Source organism: Hypanus sabinus, chromosome 27, assembly GCF_030144855.1.
Source record: "Hypanus sabinus isolate sHypSab1 chromosome 27, sHypSab1.hap1, whole genome shotgun sequence".
Taxonomy (NCBI): domain Eukaryota; kingdom Metazoa; phylum Chordata; class Chondrichthyes; order Myliobatiformes; family Dasyatidae; genus Hypanus; species Hypanus sabinus.
In genome coordinates, this window is record NC_082732.1 from 3,098,852 (window position 1) to 3,119,979 (window position 21,128).

The 21,128-nt window shown below is 39.5% G+C and overlaps 1 protein-coding gene across 3 annotated transcripts in view; it reads left to right on the forward strand.

Moving 5' to 3' along the window:
• Nucleotides 1–21,128, forward strand: part of hspg2 (heparan sulfate proteoglycan 2) — a 521,654-nt gene that overhangs the window by 325,336 nt on the left and 175,190 nt on the right. For all 3 annotated transcript variants that reach the window (XM_059951673.1, XM_059951675.1, XM_059951674.1), the window contains exons 38-44: nt 2,929–3,056; nt 3,625–3,711; nt 8,680–8,738; nt 11,087–11,251; nt 14,372–14,482; nt 18,581–18,681; nt 18,768–18,948. In XM_059951673.1, coding sequence (XP_059807656.1) covers nt 2,929–3,056; nt 3,625–3,711; nt 8,680–8,738; nt 11,087–11,251; nt 14,372–14,482; nt 18,581–18,681; nt 18,768–18,948 — 832 coding nt within the window. The remainder of the gene's footprint in view (nt 1–2,928; nt 3,057–3,624; nt 3,712–8,679; nt 8,739–11,086; nt 11,252–14,371; nt 14,483–18,580; nt 18,682–18,767; nt 18,949–21,128) is intronic.

The window sequence follows — 21,128 nt, forward strand, 5'->3', positions numbered from 1 at the left end:
TCTAAGTCCTGTTGCAATCGCATTGCTTCCTCAGCACTACCTACCCCTCCACCTATCTTTGTATCATCTGCAAACTTTGCCACAAAGCCAGGAATTCCTGTCCACTTCAGTGTGTCAGTAATTTAATACAAAGTGCTCAATGGCAAATTTTCTCTTTGTCCAAGTATGCTTGTCCCATGTTTCCAATGGATCTCTTGTAGCGATAAGTATTAGCTGTGAAACAGATTGAAGATGTCCCACAATTACCATCTTCTGAATGCTAGAGATTTTAAAAGCTTCTGGGTGCAAGGAGCCTATTTACAGAGTACTCGAAATCTTATAGTTGCACAAAGAATTGAAACCCATTTGCTTCAGGCCTACACTTCACTGTGTAGCCATCAGGCAAAGGAGGCCTGTAAAAACAGCCTGTTGCCTGGCTAGTTAAAGCAATGGGTCCCTAATTGTATGAGGATGCTTTGGATTCAGTGACCACTCTGTATTGTTACCAACCAGTTCAGTTCTGGAATCCTATTGGAGGTGGTAGTATTTCATTGCAGACCTTGGGAGCCTCTCTGGCTCTAAGTTAATTACAATTTCACCAAGCTGTTAAAAGGTATTTCAATAATGTTTAAATTTCTGAAGATTGCTTATCAAATCAATGAAGGGGGTGTATTTTAATTGATGTGTTTCAAAAGGTAATAGATATAATGAAAAAGAACTAGACAGGAGCTTTTTAGTTGCCCTGAAATGTTTTTAGGGTCTTGAGAACTACCTGACAAGGCAGAGAAAGCAGGTGCAGCAAAAGCCTTCAAAGAGGAATAGCTCATGCATCTTCAAAGAGAGAATTTTCAGGGTAATGACAAAAAGAAGCATTAGCCCAGCCAGTTGTGAACATTTTTTGGTGTGAATCGAGTCTAACTCAACCTTACAACAGGTGTTGGTAGCCAGGTCATACTTCAGTCAATGTCATTCACAGGGACCAGGAGCATTAAGCAGTAGGAATGCTGCAGAATAGAGAAGGCTGTGGGCTGGGAGTTTGATGTTTGTTTGTGCGTTCCACAGTACCACTGTATCATGGTTGTGATTTAGAGCACAACCTTTCCATTGCAGGCCTAAAACAGTACCAGTCAAACAAACTGTTGTAAAAATTAAATCCAGCTAGGTTTTGCCCGTTGTTTTCACAGTACTGTATTAGATACCATGTTGCAAAGTTTTGGGAAACTTGTATTCAAGTTAATTTTACATTGAAATAAATATGAATATGAAATATGTTTTGGAGTTCCTTGAGGGATACTCTGAATGTTCAATGAACAGCGATGTTCTTCTCAAAAAAGAACTCAAGCTCTGACCATCTTCATTTCGAGAGACTACTTTTTACAGTGGGCATTTGCAAACAGCTGAATCTCTTGTGATAAAACCTTTCCATATGTCTATCTGGGAAGGCAGATTGGGAGTGATGGTGCTGGTTCACCAAAGAAGATCACACTGAAGGAAGGCTGGGTAGAGAGTGCAGATAACACAGGAGATGTAAGCTTTTAAGAGGGGTAACCACTGGATATGACAACTCTGGTTAAGGACCCAGAGAGACCTATCCAGATCACGCCTGCCTCTTCACGAAGCATTGTGTACTTTATTGGAGCAAAGCAGTGCTTCTTTTATTGTTGATAATGGCTCTAGTCCCTGCTTTGACAATGAGTGTTGATATTGCAAAGCTCCAGCTCTAATGAACCACATTCTGTCCTGGGATCTGATGTTGCTATCCTTGAAAAGGCTCCACATTCTTCCTATATTCCAAAGATATGAGAATTAGTCATTTAATTGATCATTGTAAAGTGGTCCAAGTGTATAGGCAATGAAGTATCGACGAGAATTGTCTCTTCTTCCTTCAGAAGCTTCAAAAGCCTGAGTGCTTTTACCCTGCTCTTACTAACCAGACAAGCGGTTCCCTAGTATGTTAAAATGGCTGCTTGATCTCTCAGTCTGCCTCATTACGACCTTACACCTTATTGTTTACCTGCACTGCACTCTCTCTGTAGTTGTTACACTTTCCTCTGCACTGTTATAGTTTTACTTTGTTCGACCTCACCACGTTGTATAATGAACAGTATGTAAGACTTTTTCAGTATGTGCGACAATAATACATCGATTCCAGTTCCATAATGTGTGAAGAACAAAATGTGACGGGTGCAAGATGGTTGTGTGCTCAATGGTTGGTGCGGAGTTGGTGGTGTGAAAGACCTGTTCCGATTCTCTGTGAGAGTGGCTGTCATGCCATGTGCAGGTACTGGACCTCGGCACTAGTCCAAAGGCAAGTTTGGTGAGAGTTTACTGAGGATGTGAATGGAGTGAGACATGGGGAAGAAGTGACACTTCGCTCGGACACGTTGTTAAAGTCAGCAATATTTACACTTCATAATCTTTTCCAACTGTAGGGAGCATCATTCAATCATCAAAGAGAAATTTAACTGTATTCAAGTTCAATGATCATTCAATTATAAATGAATAATGAAACAGCGTTCTTTTGGCGCCAAGGTGTGAAGCACAGTACCAGCAGTACACAACACACTGCATGTAGCACGTACCAGCGTTCAAGAGGGTTTTGCAATAACAATAAAAACAGCCAAGACAATCACTCAAATTTTTTTTGGATCATGCACCATCCAACGGTACACCATAAGTCCAGATGACAACACAACATCGGTATGCTCCATGACTATCGAGCAACTCGCTGATGGGATGTGTTCATTGACTATTGGCAGAGGATGAGTTGTTTGCATCCAGTGGTACAAGAAGCTTGAATAGATGGATTTACTGCAACAGAAAATCGATATGAGCTGAGTACTTTGTTCTCTACATATGTTGATATCTAATACACTGAGACAGCCAAGCAACAATCTAGTATGAAATTGACTTAATTAAAGCAATTTTCTTTTTAACTCTTTCAAATAGAACTGTTTACATAACACTGCTGGGGAGTTCTGTGCTCATTGCGCCCTTGGGTATTATGGTGATGCCACAACCAGTACTCCAGAGGATTGCCAACCCTGTGCTTGTCCTCTGACAATCCCAGAAAACCAGTAAGTTACCTAGTTAAACAAACACTTAACATTTAATAACTCATTCAGTGTGCTTTACATGCAACTAAGAATGTTATACAGTCCTGTGCTGTCAATTTGTATAATTTTGAAGCATAAGCTTCTGCTTAACCAATTGGTTGTATTTTGGTGTCTGTCAGAGGTCTCAAGGTCCTGACTTTGGCCATGTCACCCACCCTTGCGGAAACCACTGAGCTTGTGGAAGATTCTATGTTTTTCTGTGGATGTTGCCTGACCTACTGAGTCCTTTCTGTTTCTATTTTCACCACTGATGCTTTAGCAGGAGACTGAATGACATAACTATCTCCCTGTAGTTTAGCAGTCAAGTGATGTGAGAGAGTCATTGCTAAATTCTGGCAGACCATGCTCTCCACATCCTCCATGTCCCTCTTCACAACCTTTGCCACTGTCAGTCATTGATCCTAGCAGGGTCATTGTTAAAGCAGCACAAAGCGGATCCCAGCTTGTGGGTCATTATAGGTTTAAATGCATCTGACTGTGTGGAAGTGATGTTTCTGTGGTGTGTGTCTCAGAAGTCTTTCTTTCCTAGGTTCTCATCCATCTGTGTGAGCAATGGTGTGGGTGGTTACACGTGTTCAGCTTGTCTACCGGGCTACACCGGGCAGCACTGTGAAAGGTAAGTTGGTCTGATTGTCCATCCACTCCCCTGGAGCCTACTCTTCCCCTGGGCTCAGTCCTGGATAACAGGATCACTTTCTCAATTGCTCCCTGCCTGGGGTCTAGCGGATCAGTCAGTGGACAAGGCTCTGCTACTTCTCTCACCTTCTGAAGTCCAGATGGAGGAATTAGAGGCTGGAGCTGTCTTTGATTAAAGAGGTCCAAATAGTCATGTCAACAAGCTAAAGAACATAAAACAAAAGGACACAGGAGCAGAATTAGGCCACTCGACCTATCGACTCTGCTCCACCATTCCACTAGGGCTGAGTTATTATCTTTCTTGACCCATTCTCCTGACTTCTCATCGTAACCTTTGACACCCTGACTAACCCATCAACCTCTGCTTTAAATATACTCTATGATTTGGCTTTCACTGCCTTCTGTGGCAATGAATTCCACAGATTCACCACCCTCTAGCTAAGGAAATCCCTTCTCATCTCTGTTCCAACTGATTGTCCTTCTATTCTGAGGCTGTGCCCTCTGGTCCTCGACTCATCCTTTGCACATCCGCTTTGTCTAGGCCTTTCAACATTTGATAGGTTTCAATGAGATCCTCCTCATTCTTCTAAACTTAAGTGAGTACAGGCCCAGAGCCATCAAACACGCCTCATACATTAACCCTTTCATTCCTGGGACCATTCTCATGAGCCTCATCTGGACCCTCTCATTTCTGGCACATCCTTACTTATATAGGGGGACCAAAACTGCTTACAGTAATTTAAGTGGGATCTGACCAATACCTTATAAATTCTCAGCATTACACCCTTGCTTCTATATATCTATCTCTTCTGGTAGCAGCAGAGATACCGAGGAGCAGATTGGGAGGCAGATTTTGGAAAGGTGCAAAAATAACAGGGTTGACTTTAACTTCCCTAATATTGATTGGCACCTGATTAGTTCCAAAGGTTTAGGTGGGGCAGAGTTTGTTAAGTGTGTCCAGGATGGATTCCTGTCACAGTATGTTGACAGGCCAACTGGGGGGAATGCCATACTAGATCTAGTATTAGGTAACAAACCGGGTCAGGTCACAGATCTCTCAGTGGGTGAGCATCTTGGGGACAGTGATCACCGCTCCCTGGGAATAAATTTGTCCCAGTGAGGAAGATAAAGATAAAGAATGGTAGGGTGAAGGAACCATGGGTGACAAGTGAGGTGGAAAATCTAGTCAGGTGGAAGAAAGCAGCATACATGAGGTTTAGGAAGCAAGGATCAGATGGGTCTATTGAGGAATATAGGGTAGCAAGAAAAGAGCTTTAGAAGGGGCTGAGAAGAGCAAGAAGGAGGCATGAGAAGGCCTTGGTGAGTAAGGTAAAGAAAAACCCCAAGGCATTCTTCAATTATGTGAGGAACAAAAGGATGACAGGAGTGAAGGTAGGACCGATTAGAGGTAAAAGTGGGAAGGTGTTCCTGGAGGCTGTGGAAGTGAGCGAGGCCCTCAATGAATACTTCTGTTCGGTATTCACCACTGAGGGGGAACTTAATGACGGTGAGGACAATATGAGTGAGGTTGATGTTCTGGAGCATGTTGATATTAAGGGAGAGGAGGTGTTGGAGTTGTTAAAATACATTAGGATGGATAAGTCCCCGGGACCTGATGGAATAATCCCCAGTCTGCTCCACGAGGTGAGGGAAGAGATTGCTGAGCCTCTGGTTAGGATCTTTATGTCCTCGTTGTCCACGGAAATGGTACCGGAGCATTGGAGGGAGGCAAATGTTATCCCCTTGTTCAAAAAAGGTAGTAGGGATAGTCCAGGTAATTATAGACCAGTGAGCCTTACATCTGTGGTGGGAAAGCTGTTGGAAAGGAGTCTTAGAGATAGGATCTGTGGGCATTTAGAGAATCATAATCTGATCAAGGACAGTCAGCATGGCTTTGTGAAGAGCAGATTGTGTCTAACAAGCCTGATAGAGTCCTTTGAGGAGGTGACCAGGCATATAGATGAGGGTAGTGCAGTGGATGTGATCTACATGGATTTTAGTAAGGCATTTGACAAGGTTCCACACAGTAGGCTTATTCAGAAAGTCAAAGTCATGGGATCCAGGGAAGTTTGGCCAGGTGGATTCAGAATTGGCTTGCCTGCAGAAGGCCCACAAGATCTGTTCTGGGACCTCTACTTTTCATGATTTTTATTAATGACCTGGATGTGGGAATAGCAGGGTGGGTTGGCAAGTTTCAAGACGACACAAAAGTTGGTGATGTTGCAGATAGCAGGGTTTGAGGGTCAGCACAACATCGTGGGCCAAAGGGCCTGTAGTATGCTGTACTGTTCTATGTTCTATATTTCAGTCTTCTCAAAATAAATGCTAACATTGCATTTCCTCTCCTTCCAACTCAAACTGCAAGTTAACCTTTAGGGAGTCTTACACAAGGTATCTCTGATTCTTGAATGATCTGCTCATTTAGAAAGTAGTATACACCTTTGTTCCTTCTACTAAAGTGCATGACCATACTCTTCCCTACACTGTCTTCCAACTGCCTCTTCTTTGCCCATTCTCTAATCTGTTCAAAACCTTCTGTACATTAACACTACCTGCCCCTCCACCTATCTTTCTATTGTCTGCAGTTGTAGGCACAAAGCCATGAATCCCATCATCCAAATGATTAACATACAGTATAACACAAAAAGAAATGGCCCCAATATCAACCCAAGTCGAAAAACAATTATCACTGTTAGCCAACCAGAATAGGCCCGCTTTATTCCCACCCTTTGCCTCCTGCTAGTCAGCCAATGTTCTATCCAAGCTAGTTACTTTCGTGTAATACCATGGGCTCTTATCTTGTTAAGCAGCCTCATATGTGGCACCTTCTGAGAGTTTAAGTAAACGACATCTACATATGCTCCTTTGTCTATCCAGCCTGTAATTTCCTCAAAGAATTCCAACAGATTTGTCAGGCAAGATTTCCCCTCAAGGAAACAATGCTGGCTGTGGCCTGTTATCATGTGACTCTAAGTTCAAACCTCATCATTAATAATATACTCCAACATCTTTCCAACCAGCAAAGTCAGGCTAACTGGCCTACAATTTCCTTTCTTCTGTCTCCCTTACTTCTTAAAGAGTGAAGTGGCATTTGCAATTGTCCAGTCCTCCAAGAAACATTCCAGAATCCAGTGATTTGTGGAGGATCATTACTAATGTTTTCACAATCTCTTCAGCACCTCCTTCAGAACCCTGGTGTGTAATCCATCTGATCCAGGTAACATAGCTCCCTTCAGCCCTGCTCATTAGTGATAGCAACTGCACTCATTTCTGCCCCCTAGACACTCTCGAACTTCTGGCATACTGCTAACGTCTTCCATAGTGAAGACTGATGCAAAATACTTAGTAACATTGCTTTCTCCAATATGCACCCTCACCTCTCTTTTACTCCTTTTACATCTTAAAAACATTTGACACATTCTTTTATATCATTGGCTAGCTTACCTTTATACTTCATCTTGTCTCTCTTTTTGTTGCCTTCTGTTGTGTTTTTTTTAAAGCTTCCCAATCCTCCAATCTAATTTTTGCTCTAATATATGCCCTCTATTTTGCTTTTATGCTGTCTTTGACTTCCTTTGTCAGCCACAGTTGCCTCATCCTCCCTCTAGAATACTTTTTCATCTTTGGGATGTATCTAGCATGTGTCTTCTGAATTGCCCCCAGAAATTCCAGCCATTGCTGTTCTATCACCATCCCTGCTAGTGTCCACTTCCAGTCAGCTTTGGCTAGCTCCTGTCTTATACCTCTGTAATTCTCTTTATTCCACTGTAATGCTGTTGTATCTGACTTTAACTTCTCCCTCTCAAACTGCAGGGTGAATTCTATCATATTATGATCCCTGTGTCCCAAGAGTTCCTTTACTTTAAACTCCTTAATCAAATCTTATTCATTACACAACGCCCAATCCAGAAATGCTTATCCCCTAGTGGGCTCAACCACAAGCTACTCCAAGAAGCCATCTCGTAGGCATTCTGCAAACTCCTTCTCTTGGGATCCAGCACCAACCTGATTTTCCTAATATACTTACATACTGAAATACCCCATGACTATCATATACAGTATAACTTCCAGCAGGGTCTCATTACCCTTGCAATTTCTTAACTGTATCCACAAGTATTCCACATCTTCTAAGGAATTAATTTCAGTTTTTTTATCAACAGAACCACCCCATCCTCTCTGCCTATCTGCCTGTCCTTTTGATACAAGTTGTATCCTTCATCAGTAATCTCCCAGTTATGATCTTCTTTCAGTCACACCTCAGTGATGCCAACAACATCATACCTGTCAATTTCTAACTATGCTACAAATCATCTACCTTATTTCGAATACTGCGTGCAGTAAAATATAACACCTTCAGTCCTGTATTCTTCACCCTTTTCAATTCTACCCTATTATTGCCTGTCCATCCCCACAGACTCATCAATGTATACCAACTGCCCCATCTTCAGCCCTATCACTCTGATTCTCATCCCCTGCCAACTTTGTTTAAACCCCCCTCTCCCTAATGAGAAGAATACCTACTGAGATAACACACTCCCAGTGGATTTTTAGACCTATAGCTACTCTCCTGTTCCCCACTCCTTCTTCTGAACCTTGCCCGTGGTCCTCCATCAAGGGTTCTGATACGAGATCAGGATGTATCGTGAACCTGAGTGAATACTTTGGGTTTGCAACACTACTTAATACTGTGGTGTGTAAATGAGCACATTTGACTTGAGTAGAGCTTTCTCTAGTGCTACACCAGTGCTGGAGTTAAGCATGTAAATCCTTTGAGCTCACACTTTGTCATTTACGTTTATATATTAGACAGATATGAGTCTTAATTTAAATGCACTAAAAATCATGCTAGGACACGTCAATGACAGTTTTAATTGAGCCTTGAGGGGTATAAGCAATCTGCTACTGATTTCTGATTTTCCATCCAGTAACATTGTGGGTTTTGTTTCAGCTGTGCTCCTGGGTATACTGGAAATCCTAGAATTCCAGGACAGAGGTGCCTTCCGATTGGTATGTATATGAATAGGTCTGGGAGGGGAAGATTTGAAGCTTTCTATTTATCTGTGTATACATCATTGTTGCATGCAATTAACATGTGAAGAATTTGTAGGGTAATTCTTTGTATTCAAAAGCAAATTCAAAAACCATGTTTTTTACAAAAATCAGAGCATGGAATGTACTAATTCAATTGAGATTTTGAATCATACATCTTCAAATTCACCAATCCTTTTATCATTACTGAGTTGTATAGAAGTGCACAATGTAGCAGAATGCCTTGGTCCAGAGCAGGACATTAACTGTGCTGATCAGCTCCTCAACTGGGAAGACTCTATCTAGTTTTCCATCACTGAATCATCAGTTATCGGATAGGAGTGGAAGTTTATGCTAGTAGCAAAAGCAAAATGCTGGAAATACTTGGCTGTGCCGTGGTAAGTGAAACAGTGCTCATGTTGCACCAGTTAGAAGATCTGGAGGTTTAAAAGGAGCAAAGGAGTATGGGTACTGAGGAGATGAAAGATGATTATCTGAAATTCCCAAAGAACTTGGCTCAATGGCCAGAAATCTGGAATAAGGATGTGGGAAATGGTGGTTGTTAAGTTCAATGTTGAGCCTGGAGGGCTGTTCTGAGCAGGAACAGTGATTATGTCCTGCTCCTCCAGTCCATGCTAGGCTTAGAACTGTAGAGGAGGCCTGGGCTAGAGTGGAATTGAGGCTGTGAGAGGCGACTGGATATTCAGAGTCACTCATATAGAATGAATTGAAGCAGATCTCTAGTATCTGCAGTATCCTGAGCACAGGATCACAGAAAACGTAGGCACAGAAGCAGTCCATTGTATTTGCACATGTTGAAATTCCCCCATTCTGGTACTAGAGTGGCCTAAATTAGTCATGATTCTTCAAATACAGATCAGTATTTCTAAATGTGAGGAGAATTTCTGCCCCGACCTCCCTCTCGGACAGTGAGCTCCAGACTCCTATCAGGCTTTAGCGAAATTAGTTTTTCTACGCTCCAATTATTTCCAATATTTTTTAGGGAAATACTTATTTTCACTAGGTCTTTTCAAATTCAATGCACCTCATCTGAATCTTTCCTCAGCCCCCTCTTTTGGAAGAAGCAATCCCGGTTTGAATGCTCTTTAAGTACCAATTTCCAATGCTGGCAACGTCTCCTCTGTCCCCTTGCCAATTCAATCAGATTTTCTGATAATACCGTGAGGAGAATTGTCTGTAATAGACAAGCTCTGGTCTAACTACTGTTGTTTGTAGTTGAGTCTAAGCTCCTTGTTAAATTTTATGGCTAATAATGCATCCCACATGCCTTTTTTTTACACCACCTGTCCTGTCCTCTAATGTTTAAGGACCTTGGATGATTTCTCCACATCATCCAATGCCCTCCCACTTACTGTTCCATTCCCCTTCTCTTGCCTTTTTTACACCACCCAAATGCATTATCTCGCATTTCCCTGGATTAAATTAAAAATTGCACTTTGCTACCTAACTGACAAGACCACCTATATTTTCCTGCAATTTACAGTTTTTCCTTTCTGTCAGCCAGTCATTTTATTACCATTTACAAATTTTTCTTTCGGCTTCCCTTTTTAAGTCCAGATATTTCCTATATATCACAATAAGCAAGGGACAGTATACCCAGTCCTTTGGAACTCCACATTTCACAAACTTCCAGCCACGGTCACACCCATCAACCATTACCTTTTCCTTCCTGCCAGTTTTGAATTGAGCTAGCTCCCCTCCCATGGATCCCGAGGGCTTTTTCTTTCTGAACCAGATGGCCACGTGGGACCTAACTTAACCCATAATTACTGAGCTTATCCTTTCCTTTCCAAACAACTGAGCAATGTCAGTAATTCTCCAATCCCCCAGCACCGTTCTTTTAATCAGGGGAGTCTGACATTTGAAAAATTGTACAATAGAAATATTGAAATGTTTAGATCATTTGAACAATAGTAATTACCTAAATGGTAAGAGAGAAACTAAAAGTATTTCAAGAGTAGGTTGGAATTTCCTGTGGCTGCTGCTCAGGAATAGGTTAAATATAGCTGATGGAAATGTATTGGGAGTAAATATTGCAGATTTCCAATGCCCAGATATAATTTAGTCTTTGCTCAACTTGCAACAATAAATATCCTGTATTTAATAATAAACTCAATGGATGAATTTGATTTACAGATTTTGGGATGATCCATGAACACTACCTCACTATTCCTCTTTTGCATTATTTATTTATTTTTTTATAATGTGACATAATCATTTTCTTGTCTTTCACTGTACTGTTGCCATAAAACCAACACACTTCATGTCATGTCAGTGATAATAAACCTCATTGCTTTTTCCTTTAGATCACAATCCTTTTGTGGTTAGTATTATCCCTCAGAAAGTGGAAGTGCAGCAAGGTGGCACAGTGACTCTGAAGTGCCAGGTCATTGGTCAAGCTCCTTTCTACTACTACTGGAGCAGAGCTGATGGTCAGGCCCTGTCCAGCCGCGTTCAGCAAAGTGGCCAAGGTAATGCATTGAGCTGTATCCAAGTCAAGTCAAGTTGTTTTTATTGTCTTTTCAAACATAACTGCTGGAATAGTACACAGTAAAAACGAAATAACATTCCTCCAGGACCATGGTGCTACATGAAGCAACACAAAACTATATTAGACTTCAGACCTACACAGGACTACACAAAACAGTGCAAGACAGTACAATAATTAATAAACAAAGCAACAGGCACAGTAAAGGGCAAATAACAATATAATAAATTTTGTAAATGTAGACAATGTTTTAGCAGGAATTGAGAAAGAAATGAGCAATAATTGCAAAGGGAGTGGAGTGGTGTTCAGTGTGTGTGTGTGTATAAAAGTTGGTAAGTTGGTGTCAGACTAGATTCTGGGAATTGAGGAGTCTAATGGCTTTGGGGAAGAAACTGTGACACGGTCTGGTCATGAGAGCCTGAATGCTTTGGTACCTTTTGCCAAAGGCTTTAGTCAGTGTACTTTTCAATATTTGTATTGACTTCTTACATAAAAGAATACAGTAGGATATATATTGATTACAATATATTGGAATCACAAATATAGTCTCATTACCCCATATCCATATAAATTAAATTTAAAAGTAATACTGAAAAAAGATAATTCCATTATATAAAAAAATCTAAACCCACTAACTGAAAAACAGCTGTTTAGTTTTTTTAAAAAAAGGAAAAAATCCTTAACATATAGTAAAACAGATTATTAGCCAACATCTGTGCTTAATACCAAATCAAAGATTTTGAAAATAATTCAAAAAAGGTCCCCACAATGTTAAAAAATCTTGTCTAGGTTCAGAAAGTGAACAGCGAATCTTCTCTAAATTTAAACAAGACGTAACATCATGTAACCAATGAGTATGAGTAGGCGGAGTGGCATCCTTCCACTTAAGCAACAATGCCCTCCTGGCTATAAGAGAAATAAAGGCAAAAATATGCAAATCATGTGTCTCCAAAATAATATTATTTCCTCCAACAATACCAAATAAGGCAGTCAAAGGATTAGGTTTAAAATTTACTTTAAAAAGCACAGAAAAAGTTTGGAATACTTCCGTCAAATATTTTTCAAGACTCGGACAAGTCCAAAACACATGAATTAGTGAAGCTTCTCCATTGTTACATCTATCACAATAGGGAGATATATCAGAATAAAAACGAGACAGCTTATCTTTAGACATATGGGTAGTATGAACCACTTTAAATTGTAGAAGGGAATGACAGGCACATAACGATGAGATATTAACCAGTTTAAAAATTACATTCCAAGTATCCTCAGAAATTGCAATCTGTAAATCTTGGTTCCAGAGATTTTTAATTTTGTCTAAAGGAATGTTTTTCATTCCCAACAGCATACCATAAATATTAGATATAGATCCATTATGGAAGGGTTTCAAATTAAAAATTACATCAAGTAAATTCTTATCTGGACTTTTAGGAAATGTAAGTGCTTGAGAACTCAAAAAGTCTCTAATTTGTAAATATCGAAAAAAGTGGGTAGGCTATACTTGGCTGACAGTTGTTCAAATGAAGAGAGACTAACTCCAACAAACAAATCCTGAAAACATTTAATACCCAATCTATTCCACTCTTTAAAAACTACAGATATAGATTTAAAAAATAGTTAGAAAAATGGGACTTGAAAGTGAAAAACTCAATAAACCAAAATATTTTCTAAATTGTACCCAAATCCTCAAAGTGGGTTCAACTACAAAATTATCAGCTAAATTACTTAAAGATAAAGGAATTGAGGATCTGAGAAGAAAAATGATAGAAAATTTATTAACAGAATTAGCTTCTAAAGAATCCCAGACTGGACAGTTCTCTTGATTAATATAATATAACCAAGGCGTAAGATTCCGTATATTGACTGTCCATAGTCAGTACGTGCAGTCTACTCTCAGAAAGGCATTGGTTGTTTGTGATGGATCCTTGGTGGTACCGGTTTTTGCAGTGAGAAGACCTACAGCCTGAGCGGAGGCAATTCTGCCTTGCTCTGGTATAAGCTCATTTGCCATTCCCATCAGACAGTGATCTGATATGAAGCTTGCCAATGGAATGGAGGAAGGGAATCCATTTTATAGAGTTATTCAGCACCAAAACAGGCTCTTTGGCCCATCATGTCCATGCTGACCATCCATTTACCCAAATCTTACACTAGTCCTACATTATCACAGTCTGAGGGTAGTTCAACTATCATATATCTGTTGTTTGCTGTACTTTATGCTAGAGTATTCAGCAAAGTGAAAGATGCTGATATTTCTATCCAAGAGGGAAATAAAAAAACATCAGTTGAAACTGCAATATTGCATCTATGAGCACATTATAAATTACTCTAGTTAGCTGAAACTTGGTCTATACTGGTTGTATTGGAACTGTTGGTTAATCTCTGGTCTTCTAATTTAGTTGTTGATTAAAGTCTTCCCTTTCTTATTGTTCTGGCTTATCTGGGCTTCAGAATGTTCCTTCTTGATAATGCTGTAAGTGTTTTAACACAGGATAATTCTTGAAATTGATATGGATGGCGATATTTTTTATGATGGTTATTTTCCATAATTGAGGGGATTCCTAAATCAGAGATATGAGAGGAGCCAAGCCTTCTTACCCACTAGTATTTCTTTCCCCTCTTTGGCCTTTAGTTGAACTATTCCTGCCCTTCCTTGGCTATGAGAGGGTGAACTGGCTTCTGAGCACAACTACTGCTCTTGATTTGCTGAAAGGTCCAGGAGTGTTTTACTTTGGACTCCAGTATTCGGTATAGTGCTCATCAGAGGAAAATTGAATCTCTAAATAAGAAGACTGTAGACTACACTCTTAAGGCGTGCACTCTTGTGACAGAATTTTGTCAATGTGCTCACAAGCAACCATTAACTTAAAAAAGGTCTGCTTGTCTAATGCAATGTTCGTTTTTAAATGTAGAAGGGTAAGATTTTTTTGTAACAATATTGATCTAGTTGGGTATTGAAGTTGACTGACTGGAAATACCGACATTTTCCTTTGCTGGTGCAGGCAGCTGGCTACCAAAAGCTTGATAGAGTTTTGGAAAAGCTTGTATATTTGATGCTGTATCAAGATGCCTCATCAGTTTCCACTGTATCCTTCACTTTCAGGAGAAGAGCTTTGGATCCGTAATATCACTCCATCTGATGCTGGGATTTATATATGTACATGCCAAAATTTAGAGCGCACCAATTCAAGTCAGGTTGAAGTCATTGTTTCCGGTGAGTTTGAGAAAGTGCTGTAAAATTAATTGAGCTTTACCCTCCACATTGAATAATTCTCTGCAATATTGGAACAAACCTCAACAATCTCGGTCATTATTCTGGGAGAGTGCAAGCTCGTGTCTTTTTCCACATCTGTTCCTTGCAGGTATTTGATGCTTTATTGTTGTTTTGGCATTATATAATCTGTTCCTATGTCATTTTAAAGTTAGAATCAATTGAGTTTGAAAATGATTCTTTCTTTTTACAATATTTTTATTCAGAAAAAAAAAAGATTTACAGAGTGCAACACATAGATACATCTCAACATAACTTGTGTACATTCATATATTGTAATAAAATTGATCAAAATGTTATAGCATAACATATAAAGGTATACCACTCTGTAATCAAAAATTTAAAGATAGGTGATACATCATAAAAGAAATTTTTTATATATATAAAAAAAGTCAACCGCCTACCAACTACCAAAGAAAAAAGCTGATGGATGACAATGGATAATTAGAAAAAAAACCATATTCACTTAAGCAGAGAAGATAAAACATACATAAAAGTCTGTGCACTGTTAAACTTTATAAATTGGAAAAATAATTTAGGAAAGGTCCCCAAATATCAAAAGATTGTTTCGAATTTAAGACTGAGCAGCGGATCTTTTCTAAATTTAAATACGACATAATATCACATAGCCATTGAAGATGTGTGGACTCCTTCCATTTAAGCAAGATTGCTCTTCTTGCTAAAAGAGAGGTAAAAACTAAAACCTGTAGGTTAGGAGTATTTAAAGTTATATCTTCACTTGCAATAATACCAAACAAGGCAGTAAGGGGTTTTGGGTCAAATTGGACCCTAAAAAGTTGAGAGAAGGTATGAAATACTTTCCACCAAAACTTTTCAATTGTAGGGCAAAACCAAAACATATGAATTAAAGAGGCATCAGCAGAGTTGCACTTATTACAAAGTGGAGAAACATTCGGGTAAAAACTGGAGAGTTTCTGTTTAGAAATGTAAGCTTTATGAACCACTTTAAATTGTAGAAGAGAATAACGAGCACAGAAAGATGATTTATTAACCTGTTTAAGAATTTTATTCCATCTATCATCAGAAATCTGACAATTTAGGTCATCCTCCCAAGCTTTTTTATTTTATCTAAAAAGTCTTGTCTAGAATCAATCAACAAGTTATAGATACCAGTAATAGAACCATTAACAAAAGGTTTTAAATATAAAAGATCATCCAGTAAATTTTTATCAGGACCTATAGGAAAAGTAGCTAATTGGAAATGTAGAAAATCTCTAATTTGAAGGTATCTGTAAAAATGTGATTTTGGGAGTGCAAATTTATTTGACAATTGGTCAAAAGAAGCAAGAGATCCTGAGATAAACAGGTCCCAAAAACATTCAATACCTAATTCATCCCAATCTTTAAAGACATTATCAGTCATGGAAGGGATTAAAAAAAATAAGGAGAATGGGAGATGATAATGAAAAATTCGCTAAACCAAAAAATTTTCTAAATTGAGACCAGATCCTTAAAGTTTGCTTAACAATTATGTTATCTGTTGTTTTATTTGCTGAAAAAGAAGAGTATGATCCAAGAAGAGAGACAATATGTTTGAAAATGATTGACTGCTCCATGGGTTTATGTGGACATGTCCTTCTGTGACCCAGTTTCTACCCTGTAGACAAAAGAGCCAAATCTTCTATACTTTACAAATTATATGCATAACTATAGTCCTTTAGTTACTGCACGTCTTCCTGATAATTCTTTTCTCAGATGTTAACAAATCGGAATTCATTGACAAAAATGACATTTATTGTAAATTTATTGCAATGTGTACTTTTCACTGTGTAGCCATGAATCTACAGTAACAATTTTATTATTGCTTTGAAGTTACAGTGTATGTTACAGATACTCTGGAGAGTGATATTTCTTTCCAAATTGTAGTCAATATACTCCAAACAAACTTTGTGCTGTATGTGGACAGCTATTAACATTAGCTTAATGAGCCCCTAAGGAGGGATTTTGTTTGTTCAGATACTCCTATACGTTCTGCAGTTGTGATCAGAGCTAAGGCTTAATTATTTTTCTAAGGAGCTGGCAGTGCATTAAGATGCTCTGCTCAGAACAATTTGAGTGAAAGCTAATGACTGGTCTAACCATCTTAACCAGATACAATTCATTCATTTCAGTTAATTCTGATTTGATGTGAATGTTTAAACCCCCTTCTCAATTTAAGTCTTAGAACTTAACGGTTACAGGGTGTAGTGTGACCTGTGTGAGGAACTCTTCCTCAAAGAAATTGATCAGCCTCATGAAGCACAACCTGCCTCTCACTAAGCCATGCTGACCATCCCCAATCAGCCATTGCTTCTTCAAAAGCTCATCAATCGCGTCTCTAAGAATCTTCTCCAGCTCACCACTGACATCAGATTCGCTGGAATGTAGTGCAGGGAATGTGTGTGATCAGACATTTTGCTAGAAGGAATAAAGGAGAAGAATATTTTGTACGTGATAGAAAATTCAGAAATCAGAGGTTCAAATGGACTTGGAGGACTTGTGCAGGATTCTCTAAAGGTCAGCTTTCCCATTGATTTGATGGTGAGGAAGCAAATGCAATGATAGCACTCATATCGAGAAGACTGGAATATAAAAGCAAGAATGTGATGCTGAGGCTTTATAAGGCATTGGGCTGACTGCACGTGGAGTATTGTGAGCAGTTTTAGGCCCCTTATCTGAAGAAAGATGTGCTGGCATTGCAGTGGGTGCAGAGGGGGTTCACAAAAATTATTCCAGAAATTAAAGGGTTAATGCATGAGGAAGGTTTTGTGCCTCTGGGCTTCTTTTTGTTGGTGTTCAGAAAGATGAGGTGAGATCTCATTGAAACCTATTTGAATATGTAGAGACCTAGATAGGATGAATGTGGAGTGGATGTTTTTCTATAGTGGGTGAGTCTAGAACCTGAGGGCACAGCCTCAGAATAGAAGGATGTCCCTTTTGAACAGAGATGAGGAATTTCTCTAACCAGAATGTGGTGGATCTGTGGAATTCATTGTCACAGATTGCTGTGGAGACCAAGTCATTGGGTATATTTAAAGTGGAAGTTGATAAGTTCTTGATTAGTAAGGGTGTCAAAGGTTATGAGCAGAAGGCAGGAGAATGGGATTGAGAAGGATAATAAATTAGACATGATAGAATGGCAGAGGAGAAGCAATGTGCTATTTCTGGTCTTATGGTCTATAATTGCCAGCATTATCCCTATTACCTTTCTTGAAATAAGGAATAACATTTACCAACTTCCAGTCTTCGGCTAGAGAGGGTGTAGGTTAGATTTACCAGGATTAATGAATATGTTTTATGGGGAAAGGGTGAAAGAGCTTGGGCTTTTCTCTTTGGAGTGAAGGAGAATGAGCGGTGACTTGACGAGGTGTGTAAGATGGTAAGAGGCATAGATAGAGTGTGCAGCCAGCAACTTTTTCCCAGGGCAGACATGGCTAATGCAAAAGTACATAGTTACGCAAGGTGATTGGAGGAAAGTAGAAGAGAGATGCCGGAAGTAGTTTTTTCACACAGAGATGGCGAGTGTGTGGAACATGCTGCCATGGATGGTATTAGAGACAGAGACATTTGGGACATTTAAAAGACACTAGATGAAAGAAAAATGTAGGGTGAGATTGATCTTGGAGTAAGTTAAACATTTGCACAGCATCTTGGGACAAAAGGCCAGTACTGAGCTGTAATATTCTATGTTTTATGTTAAATGTTCTTGATGAATGTTACATATAAAGTACATGCTAAAAACTGTACAATTTAAATGTGACACAATTTAGTGCCTGCAAAATGAGTGGCTGTCCAGCAAAAAGCACCAGCACTGAGTTAACATTTTCCCTTTCACATTTATTACCTGTTTCTTTTTGATTTACACTATTTTCATAATAAAGGTTTAACTTGATTTGCATTGTCTCAGAACAGCTACACCTAGATTATTTGTGTGTCCAGAACTGGGTTTTTCGCTATGATACCCTTCATTTTAAAAAAATCAAGATAGAGATTGCATGTAGATAAAAGTATGTGATGTGCTTTGACCAATTCTCTCCGCAGCCCCTTCTTTCAAACCCATAACTGTGACAGTGGAAGAACCAAAGACACAGACTGTGAGAACTGGCGTCACTGTCAGTTTCATCTGCACGGCAAAGAGTCAGGTATGCAGCATGTATTCAGCGGTCAGTTGTACCACTTATCAGCTGCTAATTTCTGAAGCAAACTGTGATGATTGATGTGGCTCTAGTCCCCAGCATACACACTGGTGTGGACCCGGCAGCTTGGAGGCAAACTGCCAAGCGCTGCAGTGGACTTCAATGGAATCTTGACCATACGTAATGTTCGTCCAGAGGATGCTGGCATATATGTCTGCACGGGCTCCAACATGTTTGCGATGGACGAAGGGACAGCTGTCCTACACGTGTCAGGTTCGTGATCTACACTGTCAATTATCATTATCCTCCTCTTCAATGGCATTCACCAATGTCTCTCCCTTGCACTTCGAACTGCAACAGCACTACACTTTGAAGTACAATATCCCTCTGTCTGTCTCTTCATCCTTTGCTTTCTGAATGTTACAGCTGAACCTTTGCTTCACCTGTTTGAATTTTTCAGTTGCTGCCTTAGGATGTAAGCTTTCTGATCTAGAATGTCATTCATCCTTTTCATGCAATTCTGGCCTTGGTACATCAAGTTAAAGTCACATAAATAATGATTACATTGATTTTAGGAATATAATAGAGGTTAATTTGGGAACAATGTTAGTAATTGACTCTGATGTCATTCTTACAATTCAGATTTTGTTGGACAAAGCTGGAAATTTCAGCAGTTTTTAGTCCCAGTATGTGCACTAGCTGAGTGGTTCGCAATCTTTCTTCTGCGTTTGGCCCCCCGCCCCCCGCAGTCTCCATTAGTTGCTAAAGTCATTTTTGGACAACTGTTCTAAATATTCTAATATACAGTAAATATTTGTTTTAACAGATAATAAGTATTCTTATATATTATATTTAGACCCAATGCCTTCATTGGGTCTAAATGTTACGGGTGTATATGAAAGATAAAACTATTTCAAAGCTCTGAACAGGATATTTTATTTATATTCTTTCAATCAACAGCAAGAAAGTGTTTAATATTGTTACTTTGAGTATTTAGTGAGGTCCTTGCAACTGCTGCAAACTAGCACGTTTTTGAATATCTAGTTGCAACTTGGTTAAAGGTAATCAAAGATCACCACTTTTCACAACACCAAGATGGTTACAAACTTTTGGTAATGGGCGAAGAGCCACATTCAACGAGATAAGAGGTGGGAATTCCAATTAAAAACAACTTGTTTTTCCCAGAGCTGTGGTAGCTTATTTTGAATATCACTAGTTTCTGATAGAGCTGTTAATTATGCTCTGTGAAATTTACTTTTTAATTACATTTTATTACTGTTGCTGAATGGTATTGAAGTTGGGTAGCTGAATTGAAGTTAAGCCCCTTCCTCTAAAATGAGGTAAGAGAAAGAAATTACATATAAGAATTTACATTCACAAAATCAGTTCTGACCCAATCCATTCAATTGGAATCCATCCAATCAATTCATTCCAATGCTCCCTTATCTGCTGATTTTAATAAACTTGCCGTTTTCATTCAGCTTTTCCTGCCTGCTTCAGAGATTTGGAGAAAGGATTTTAGAAAAGGCTTTCATTGATTGAAGTCAATCTTTCCAGAAACCAGGTCTACAAATGATGACATATGCCAGTTCTTTTGTCACAACAGTGGAAGGGTTTGAATCAGGTAACTCAAGCAGGGAAGTGAGCCCATCTGATAGTCTCCTCAGTATGTCAGCGCCGATACAACAAGCCTGTCTAGCTTCACAAACCACCCATGTTATTCATTCCACTGCAGCTGGTAAAGCAGTAAGCACCTGATTAATTTGGCAAAGAGCTTTGTCTCGAACCAGTTAATCTATAAAATCCACCTGCCCTGTTAAACTACATTCCCTGTACCGCCGGTGCTCTGTGGCTGCAAACAGCCCTGTCATGTAGTTACAGGATACTCGATAGCATCTCCCAAGCCCACAACCTGTACCACCAAGGACAGTACACCAGGTACATGGGAGCCCTACCTTCTGAACGATCCACACCATTCTGACTTGGTAGTATATTGCCATGGGTCTCAGTGATGTCAGAATGGGGATAGGAGTTAAAGGGATAGCCACTGGGAAATTCTGCTTCTCGCGGATGGACCAGACAAAATAGCCCTCCAATCTACATCATGTCTGACCCGTGTAGAAGAGACCACATCAGGAGCACTGGATACAATAGATGACCCCAACAGATTGGTAGGTGAGGGAAGAGGTGAATGGGCAGGTTTAGCACATCAGAGGTTAATTAGTGGGGAGGGACAAGTGGGGAAAGGAAGCACAGAGGGAGCAATCTCTGTGGAAAGGGGAGATAAGTGGGGGGCAGATAAAGATATTTTTGGTCGTAAGGTCCCATTGATGATGGCGGGAGTTACAAAGAAAGATGTTTTTACAAATCCTGCCTAGGCTGCTAAACACTTACAACATTTTCCGCTTTTAATTTTTCTGTGTAATTACCTTCTACTACACTACATTCGAAGC